Source organism: Alexandromys fortis, unplaced genomic scaffold (assembly GCF_014885135.2).
Source record: "Alexandromys fortis isolate MF-2015 unplaced genomic scaffold, M_Fortis_MF-2015_v1.1 scaffold_13, whole genome shotgun sequence".
NCBI lineage: Eukaryota > Metazoa > Chordata > Mammalia > Rodentia > Cricetidae > Alexandromys > Alexandromys fortis.
The window spans coordinates 11,540,518-11,551,251 of record NW_026067908.1 but is presented as its reverse complement, the minus strand read 5'-3'; the positions used below and the strand labels follow the sequence as shown (position 1 = coordinate 11,551,251).

Genomic DNA, 10,734 nt, shown 5'->3' with positions numbered 1-10,734 from the left:
CCCAGATCTCTGAGCAGTTGAGGGCTGTTTATCAGGTATAACTATAGTATAGAATTTGTTTGGAAAGTTGGGTCTGAGCTTGACCAAATTGGCTCTTAACAGGTAAGATTTACATTTGTAAAAAGATAGAGGGAAAAACTGCTTGAAATATAAGGTTAGCGGCAAAACTGACAATGGTAAAGAACAGCTTAAGAGACTTAAAGGTACATACCAGTTTAAAATACAAGACTCATGTAGTCTGAAATGAGATGTAGTAAACAATTATTGTACATAGAGAGTGAACAGGAATTGGGCAACGTGGATGCCTCTGATGGGCCCTATCAAAGGCATTTGACCATTGCTCAAAACACATTTAACAGAGTTAGCATAAGGAGTTTGGTGAAAACCTGGTGAGAAGGCAGGGTAAAACCAGGAGAGTGTGGTCACATGACCTGGCTCTCAGCCAAGATGGTGGCGAAAAGGTCACCTGACCCATCTGGCCTCCAGCCAAGATGGCGACCGCCATGTGTAGTCTGCTCAGTTGGAAAGCCCGCCAAGCCACAACAAAAGCCGCAGAGGGGAGGGGCAAAAGTCTGGAACCGAAAAACGGCCGTGTATAGTTTAATGGGGCCATTTTGGACAAAAACTGATAAGTGTGAGGCATTAAAAGATGAGGCCAGAGTGATAGGTCTGGATGGATTGGCTCCCGTGGTCAAGGCCGTGCAAACACCCGCAAAAACCATGGCACCTCAAGCCTACAACGAGAACGGCTCCCCGTTAAGGCGAGATGCAGATGGCACGAACATCCACTGTCCCTATGGAAAGGCGTCTGATTCCATAGGGGGGGGATGTTATAACCTGGCTGAATCGACTCGAACCTCCGATGGGAGAGCGACTCCCGGGCAGGAGGGATTCAGCCAAGGTCAGGCCGCACCGTAGCGGCCTGCTGTGCTGCACCGTAGCAGCGTGCTGCACCATAGCAGCAGTTACGACGAAAAGAAGGAAGGAAGAAAAGCAAGGAAAAAAAGAAAAAGAGAGAACTGGAGACCCCGGGCCTCCAGGCACGGGTGAGCTGAGGCTTAACACAGGAGACAAGCCGAATTGAATGCCAGCGAAGGGAACCGAGGCCCTGAAGGCCCGCGGTTGGAGGTTCCCCCATCCCTAAAAACGATGAGAGAGAGGCTACAAACGGTCCCCGGGTGGGCTGGCGGAGGGAGCCCGCCATGAGGGCGGCTACAGGAGGGCACGCTTCCTTGGCCCACGGTGGCGGCAGGTAACAGACACGTAAACACAGGAAATAGCCATAAGTATTTATTAAGGAAGGGGGAGAAAGAGAGACGGAGAAAAGAGATAAAAGGAGAGAGGAGAGATAAAAGAAGAGAGAGACAGAGAAAACGCATGCGCACGCTAAGGAAGCAGAAAGAGAGAGAGGGGGGTCCCAAGATGGCGATGGGCGGGTCAGAGGTTATGGGAGTGGGCTTGGCTAGGGCAGGGACCCAAGAATAACATTTAGTACGCATGTGTCCTTTCGTTGCAAATGGGGTTTCTGGTGAGATTCCTAGAAAATTACAGGTTTACATCTGGGAAGGGAGAAAGACCTTAAGCGGTTGTTAATTGTGCATTCTTGCTTTCCTGCTTGCTAGGGGTTTCACTGGATTCCGAGGAGAGGAGTATTTCTCTCTTTTCATGTCCCCCTAAATTTTTCCTGCCTCTTTTAAAAACTGTTTTTATTTTTTATTTTATTTAAATACAAAACAAAACAAAAACAGACTATTTTTTTATTTTACATACCAATCCCAGTTCCCACTCCCTCCCCTCCTCCCATTCTCTCCTACTCCTCCTCCCCCCTCCCCCGCCACCCCCAACTCCAACTGCCAGGCTAAGAAGCCAAAAGGAGCCTACCCTACCTCAGTCATGGCAAGACCCAGAGCTGACTTATGAGCATGGAGGCTTGCTAGAACCCGAAGAGAGCTAGAGAATATTCCTGCTTTTCCCTTGGTGACTTCAAAACAAAGCAAAACACACACATACACACACACACACACACACACACACACAAAAAAAAAAAAACCCAAATCACATAGAAAAAGTGTCTGTATCAACAAGATTTGTCCAGACCGTAAACCAGCTTTTTAGCCACACAAACCTACATTGTCCCAACATTGATTATCTAGGCGTGTCTTTGTAAGCCATCCTGTGAGCTTTGGAAAACTTTATTACTGTTACTAAAAAATAAGATTGTAAGGTTTTTTGCATATACATTTCAGAAACCATATAGATGTGTTTTGTGGACAGGCTATATAACTGGTAAAAAAAATTTCTGACTCTTGCTTAATAAAATTAAGTGGTTCGATTATTTTTAAAAGATAAATCCCTGCCTCTTTCTGTCCTGTCTCATTATGGAAAAAAGAGAGAGAGAGAGAGTAGGGAGGCACGAGGTCCTGAGTTCTATCCCCACTGCTGCAGAACCAAACAAATTCCAGGGTGGAAGCAACACTGTAATTTTCAAGAGAAAGAATGATATTACAAAAGCTGTGGAAGGAACCCTCTTCTGCCATGACTTATGAAACCATCCCACAAGCAAGAGATGTGAGGGAGGGATTTCACCCTCTAGAACTTGGACCCGCTCCTCCTCCTTTGTTCTTTTCCACTAATCAGCATCGCTCCTTGAACATGCACATCCTAACAGTTGACTGTCTTAGAGACCAGAAGACGCATATTGTAGGTAAGCAATGTAAGGAGTTTACAAGCAGATAGTAGAACACAGATGAGCAGAAAAGAAGTCATAGAGGTCAAATATGAGAAGCCTTCAAGGTCTGTAAGCAGAACTGTGGTGTCTTCACCTCAGACAAAAGCAGTGAAGCTGGAGTCAACAGAACGTGAATGCACTGCTCGGAGAGGTGGCTCTGGGATGGTAATACATAAGGTGGGGACCGCCTGCCATACAGCTTCACACCCATAAGGCAGGAAAAGCCTTTCAGAAAAGTAAAGAAAAATACAAATCTTTTAGTAGAAACTTAGCAAAATCTTTAATTTTGTCCATGCAAATGGAAGATGGTTGCTATGACGACACTGGAAATTGCTAGTCTGTCTGGGAAAATGGTATAACGGCTCTCCTCCACACCTCCTCTACATCCCCACCACCCATAGTAAGAATTCCAGGGGCTGGAGAGATGGCTCAGAGGTTAAGTTCAAGTCCCAGCAACTACATGGTAGCTCACAACCATCTGTAATTAGATCTGGTGCCCTCTTCTGGTCTGCAGGCATACATGCAGGTGAAACACTGTACATATAATACATAAATTAATTAAAAAAAGAATCCCAGTTCCATATGCCACTCACCTAAAGGAAAGACAATTCTTTGCTAAGAACTCTAGAGAGCTGAGATTTGCTTCTTCAGTGGAATGGAGGCTCTACGGAAATATCAGCATGAAGAGTCTAATGGGGCCTGGAAGGCAGCGTGGCTGTGTGTGCTCTTGTGGATCTGAGGACGAGAAAGGTTAGAGTCTTTCTAGGAATGTTGTTGGTGAAAAATCATCTCATTTAACAGAAGGAAAAGAAATGTCTAAATGTCTATCTAAAGCAAATGACATTACATTACAAAGAGAAAATAAATCCTTGGTCAGGCTTAGTGGTGCACACCTTTAGCGCCAGTGCCCAGGAGGCAGAGGCAGGCAGATCTACGTGAATTTGAGGCTGGCCTGATCTACAGAGCAAGTTCCAGGGCAGTCAGGGCTACACAGAAAAACGCTGTCAAAAGAAAGAGTAAACCACTGATATGTTAGAGATTCCAAATAACAGTAAGACTAGTGGAGAATATCTGACCAGTTAGGTGGTTCAACTACAAACTCAGAAGAGGAGAGGGGAGAGGAGAGGAGAGGAGAGGNAGAGAGAGAGAGAGAGAGAGACAGAGAGAAGAGGAGAGGAGAGGAGAGGAGAGGAGAGGAGAGGAGAGGAGAGGAGAGGAGAGGCGAGGAGAGGAGAGGAGAGGAGAGGGGAGGAGAAAAGGGATGAAAGGGGAGGGAGGTAGAGAGGGGAGGAGCCCTGTGGATCTGTGATGTAGGTTAACAGTACAGTTTTCAGGGGCTGGAGAGATGGCTCAGTGGTTAAGAGCATTGCCTCATCTTCCAAAGGTCCTGAGTTCAATTCCCAGCAACCACATGGTGGCTCACAACCATCTGTAATGAGGTCTGGTGCCCTCTTCTGATCTGTAAGCATACATGCAGACAGAATATTGTATACATAATAAATGAATAAATATTTTTAAAAAGAAAACAAAAGAGTACAGTTGTGACTAACTACAAACTTGTGAGCCAGTAAGGTAACATGATTTCAAACTATTCTAATGAAGACATGAGCTAGGTTGACAGAAACTCAGCCCACAGCGGGCCAGCAAGTCCACTTGTACCTGTACCAGTCAAACAAAGTAAAAATCCTGCTGTTCGGGTTGTTAGGGATGGAAGCCCAGGGCTCTGCCACGGAACTGAATTCTCTGTCGTGGACATAAAGGGGTTTTGTTTAGTTGTGTATAATTGCATGTGTCTGCTAAAAGAAGCCAGAGGTGTTCAATTCCCTGGAGTTGGAACTATAGGTAGTTGTGAGCTCCACATGGTGAGACTTGAACCCAGATCCTCTGGAAGAACAGCAAGTGCTTTTTTTTCCTCCTGGTTTTTTGAGACAGGGTTTCTTTGTGTAGCTTTAGAGCCTGTCCTAGAACTTTCTCTGTAGACCAGGCTGACCTAGAACTCACAGAGATCCGCCTGCCTCTGCCTCCCGAGTGCTAGGATTAAAGGCGTGCGCCACCACTGCCTAGCCAGCAAGTGCTCTTAACCACAAATCCATTTCTCCAGCTTCTGGATATAAATTTTTAATAGGTTCATCAACTAAGGTTCTCACAAGAACAGTGAAGATGATTGTCTCTAGAAAAACCAAGTTCTAAGAAAACGTTAAAGGAGCCAAGATCTGCCTTCCAGAGTTAGAGGCTTGCTCCTTGGGACAGGGATGAACTGGACTGGCATGGATCCAGAAAGATGAACTGGGCCAGAGGCAACTCCCAATGCTCAGATTAGGGGAGGCCACTGTGGTCCTTGTCAGCCAGGGGAAGGGGCAGTGTCATGGATTCCCTTGGGGCCAGCAGGACCATCTGTTTGAGACTCTTGCTCTTTGAAAGATCCAGATCTGAAATGTCCCCGGAATGTAGGTGTCCAGCAGAATCTTTACTTGGAGTGCATAGGCTCCGGAAGCAAAACAAAGCGACAGTTCCCAGAATAGAAACGAAAACATTGTTACTTCCAATCCCAAGATTCAACTTTTCACTCCAAACACTGAATTAGAAATTCATTAAGCTATTAAGGTCCATGATTTTCAGGAGTTATCTTAATACTTTATTTCTATTACTAAGATACAAAGTTTCTGCAAGTTTAAAGACGAAATTGGCTTTTATTGGTGAATCATGAATTGGATAGCAATTTAACTACAGAATAGGAGATCTTGGGTCCTACAGGAACCAGGAAACAACCAGGTCCGTTTTCTCATGAGGGAACAGCAGAGGGGACTGCCAAGCCTGACTGGGGCCTTCCTGTTGGTTAGTGCAATCTGCTTTGTTTAAGGGACTCGGTTGCTTGCTTTAAGCAGCACTGTGAACACAAAATAAAATAAAATAAAGGAAAATCCATCTTTTTCGTTTTTCTTTCCAAGACTGGATTTCTCTGTGTAGCCTTAGTTGTACCAGAACTCACTCTGTAAACCAGGTGGGCCTCAAACTCAGAGATCCATCTGCTTCTGCCTCCCTAGTGCTGGGATCAAAGGCATGTACCACCACCCAGCTTGAGGAACTCCATCTTGCAGTGATATTGGGGCCCAGTGCAGGACTTCAGTCCAAAGCAATGATCTACCATAAATTTTATTTAACTGCATAAATGATATATAAACGAATGTCATTATAATGAAAACAATTTCTAAGTCACAATCTACTTATTTCAAATAGTATTGAGTATTACACAGAACCAATAAAAAGAAAACACTGGCAAAGTCTTCAAGCATTGTAACATGAACTATACAGTGTGTGCAATTGCAACATATCAATTTAATGAAAAGTGAGGTACTTTCAACTCTGAACTATATTAAAGAGTGTATATGACTATTTCTTTTTTTAATCATTTAATTTCAGTTGTTGGAGATCCAAAATTCATGGGACAGTACTACAAATGGAGGCAACAAAACCGACAGCATCATAAACAGTGGAAGCTGAAGTAAGACATCCCAGGTGCTTTGACTGTGTAGTGGCATTGACCTTGAGTGTTGGCGATTCTGCTCGCTACTATCTACTGAGCCATTGGCAGAAACCCTGGGAAGAGCAGCCTATGCCTTTTATAAGCATGAGACTAATCATAAGAAAGTATAATTTTCTTTCACAGGAACACAGGTAGGAAAGCTAGTAAGCAGAGACGGCACCTTTGTTTCCTGGCCACCTAGACCCAAAATAATCACATAGAAACTATTACAACACTGCTTGGCCAATCAATTAGGCATATTGCCAGTTAGCTCCTATGTTTTAAACTAACCTATGTCCATTATTTTGTATTTTACCATGAGGCTTGTGGTTTACAGGTAAGGTTCTGCAGGCAGGCCTATTTCTCCTTTGGCAGCTACATGGCATCTCCTTGACTCCGCCTACTTTCTCCCAGCATTCTGTTTAGTTTTCCCACCTAGCTCTATTCTGCCCTGCCACAAGACCAAAGCAGCTTTATTCATTTACCAAACACATTCACAGCATATAGAGGGGAATGCCATATCAAAAGCTGGCATCATGGAGAGAGGACATGAGCCATAGAAGAGCAAGCTGGTTCTCTTCAGAGTTAGTTATCACCAGTTAGTTACCTTTTCATCTTTCTCATAGCTCTGACTTTGTTTTCCCAAAATTTCTCATTCAGGAGCCATGTATATACACACACATACACACACACACACACACATACACACATATACATACACACATATATACACAAATACATGTATATATAAATATATTTTTATATATGAATAAAGATTATATATACATATAAAATCTTTATTCTTGTATAATTTAAATCATTTTATTGGAGGAGGATCTGGGAATAATGTGCTTGCCATGCATGTATGAAGACCAGAGTCCAGGTCCCCAGTACCCATGTAAATGCCAGATAGGCCTGCTGTCCCTCCTATAATCCCTGTGCTCAGAAGTCAGAGACAGGGGGTCCTGTCAAGCTGGGATACTTTTTACTAACCAAATTGGAGAGCTCTAGGCTAAGCAAGGAACCCTACCTTAGTGGAACAATCAAGAAAGACATCAGATGTCAACCACTAGCTTCCATCCACATGTGCACAGCCACACACGTCAACACATAGGTTTACATGCACATACACACACCCACATGTGCACACACCACATACAACAAATAAGGGTGGACTCACTGTACAAAGTGATGGGCTTTTAATTTTTTTCCATTCAAATATAACATACACTCAGAACATATTAAACACTCCCTTTCTCTCCCTGCCCATCTCTCTGCTAAGGCTCCTTTCTCTTTCCAAACAAGTCTCCCTTCTATTCTCTGTCTGTCTGTCCGTCCGTCCGTCCGTCCGTCCGTGTGTGTGTGTGTCCTGAATTCCACATAGGAGAGAAAGCAGGTAAGTAGTCTGCTTTCTTCACAGTGTGTAGCAAATGTGCTGCCATGAGGTCTGGGAAAGGAAGACCTTGTAGCACCCAGCTTCTTCATCTCACATTTTAGCTCTTGTTGTCAGCAGCCAGTATTCTGGGTTTTTGAGATTGAAACACATGGCCATTAAACATGCTCTCTGTTATGAATTTGAATAAAAGGCAAATAGACTTTTCTCTACTTTTTTTTTTCCTACAAACTTTAACAACAACTTTTCTTCGGGCCAAAGCAAAGAAACATTTTTATATCGAGTTCCTGCTTTCAGCATAAATAATAGGCAGGAAATAATGTATCAAGCTGCAAGGGGGGGAATATGAACATGTTTTCTCTTGAAGGCCTGTGTCAAGTTTATTTTGCAGTTGAGAAATTTACTCAGAATCTAAGATGGTCCTTGCTTTGACCTGACTCCTTTTCCTGTCTCCTGCCATGGAGCTGTTCTGATTTACTTGTTTGTTCATTGGTTCATTATGTTGGCCAGAGTCTCCCGGAGCCCCAAGATTTGGAAAAATGAGGCCCATGTCAGTTTCAACTTAGTCACTCACGTCTACATGTGGCTAAAATAGCTGAGCTGTTTGAGTGATAGAACGCTTCAAAATACATTATTTTGAGTGTATAGGTCAAGTTGTGTGCAGTGGCCCTGTCAGAAGAAGACGCTCACACCTTGTGCCATCTGGTGGCTGATGAGGATATGTGCAGATCAAAGGCCTTTGCTTCTGATAAAGTGTGGAACTGAGTAGTCAGGAAAGAAACCACTTCGAATAACGTTTTTAAAAGATGTTTCACTTATGTGCGTTTTGTAGTGGCATAAATATTTGTGTATGCAAATGAATGCCAGCATAGAAGAAACCTAAGGAGCAGTGAAGTTCAGCTTCTTTCCAGGTAACTACCAACAATTCCTAATGTATGATATGTGATACAGTGCTCAGCTGAGAGGCTCGAGTAGAAAATGTGAGGAATTGTATAGGTAAGCCATAGTACTTTCATGTACCAGAGTTTGTTGTTTCTTTTTCTTTCTTTTTTTTTATTTGTTTTTGTTTTTGATTTTTCAAGACAGGGTTTCTCTGAAGCTTCGGAGCCTGTCCTGGAACTAGCTCTTGTAGACCAGGCTAACCTTGAACTCACAGAGATCCACCTGCCTCTGCCTCCTGAGTGCTGGCATTAAAGGTGTGCGCCACACCGCCCAGCTGAGTTTGCTGTTTCTTTAAAGATATAATGCTTATTTTTACACACGAATGTGTATCTGTGTATATATATGGGGGGGGTGCATGTATACATACGTGTAAGTCACATCCCCTGGAGATGGAATTACAGGTAATTGTAAGTTGCCAGATGTGCGTTCTGGAACCTGAACTGTAGTCTTCTGAGAGAGCAGAAAGCTTTCTTAACTGCTGAGCCATCTCTCCAGCCTCCCTTGTGGTGTATTTGTTGGGGCTGTGTGTTAGCTACTTTTCTCATTGTTGTGAACAAATGTCCTAGGAAAGAGTGTAAGAAAGGCAGGGTCTGTTTGGGCTCGCAGTGTGAGGGTATGGCCACCGTGCCAGGGAGGCATGAAGCAGGAAGGCAAGGTGGTGGTCACATTGTGTCCATAGCTGGGAAGCAAGAGATACTGGCACTGGGACGGTCTCCTTTTCTCATTTTGTTCAGTCCAGGATCCTCCCCCACACATGGAGAAGCGCTACTCACAGTCAAGGTGGCTCTTCCTTCCTCGGTCAGATCTCTCTGGAAATAAGACATGTTCAGAAGTATGTCTCCTTCATGGTGCTAAATTGAGTTAGCAATTTAAAGTAGCCATCATGACAGGGTGAGGGGGTTTCAGAACTATTGGAGACTGAATCCAGGGCAGGGCACTACACTGTTAGATAAGCCCTCAATCACTGAGCTAAATACACAGCCCCTAGTTTCTTGAGACAAGGCAAACTTTGAACTAACTTTGTAACCTGGGCTAAATTCAAACTTGCTGTCCTCCTGCCTCAACCTCTTGGGTGTGGGAATTACAAACACGAACCATCATGCCTATCATCTCTCTGTTTCTTTTACAATTTTTTAAAATGTTTATTTATTTATTCCATATACACTGTTCTGCCCGCATGCCAGAAGAGAGCACCAGACCTCATTATCGGTGATTATAAGTCACTGTGTGGGTGCTGGGAATTGAACTCAGGACCTCTGGAAGTGCAGCCAGTAGTGCTCTTAACCTCTGAGCCATCTCTCCAGCCCTCATCTCTTTGCTTTAAATAAGTGTTTGAAAATGTCTTCCTTACACTGATATTTTTTCCTGTTTAAACGAACAAAACAGGGGTTGGAGATGTGACTCGATGGTGGAGCCCCTAGTTTAGCACATCTAAGGACATTAGCTTCAACCTCATTAATTGTTCACTCACTCATTCATTAGAAAGAAAAATAAAAATTGAGACTTTTATCTGCATCGTGTTTCCCTTCTCCTGTTGTTCCTCCTGCTCACTGCCCGCATCCGGCAGTACTTGATTCTTACTCTGACGTGGAGACCTGAGATTTCTTCCTCGTCTGTGCCTTCCACCCAGAGTATCTGTCCCAGCAGTCTTTACGGGGACCCTGACTTAAGTCTTGGCCTGAGTCAAAAGGTGGCCTTTGATGTATGTGGTTAAGTGCAGGGGCCCTGGAACTGTCCGGTTATCGCCCCTGGGTCCTTGAGCATCGTATCTGACGCCTTTTGCTTCATTTGTGTCCCTGCAATAGCACCTGCCTTCCAAAGAGATCTCGAGGATTCACTAATTCAATATGTGTAGATGCTTTTCATGCTGCCTGGCGCAGAACCTAGCACACAGACGCGCTCGCAGGACTTGCCATTGTTCATTCTGCCTCTGCTCTGGTCCTTGTTCCCGACACAGATGGAAAACCTTTCCTCGGAAATAGGAGAGAGAAGAGAAAGGCAGATCTTGGCCAGGGCTCTTGCCCTCTTAGAACATGTCACCCTGGTCATAACACAACCGTCCTTGCAAAGCTGTTTTGCATTGAGCTTTTTGAACGACACCACATATTTAAAGTTTAGCCTAGGAACATTCAAGAAACATTAGCTCCT

General features: G+C 44.0%; 1 protein-coding gene across 1 annotated transcript in view; it reads left to right on the top strand.

Annotated features, from left to right (window-relative positions):
- Ube2u (ubiquitin conjugating enzyme E2 U) overlaps nt 1–10,734 on the top strand; it is a 70,263-nt gene that overhangs the window by 49,790 nt on the left and 9,739 nt on the right. Inside the window, exon 8 of the mRNA XM_050136445.1 lies at nt 6,149–6,230. Coding sequence (XP_049992402.1) covers nt 6,149–6,230 — 82 coding nt within the window. The remainder of the gene's footprint in view (nt 1–6,148; nt 6,231–10,734) is intronic.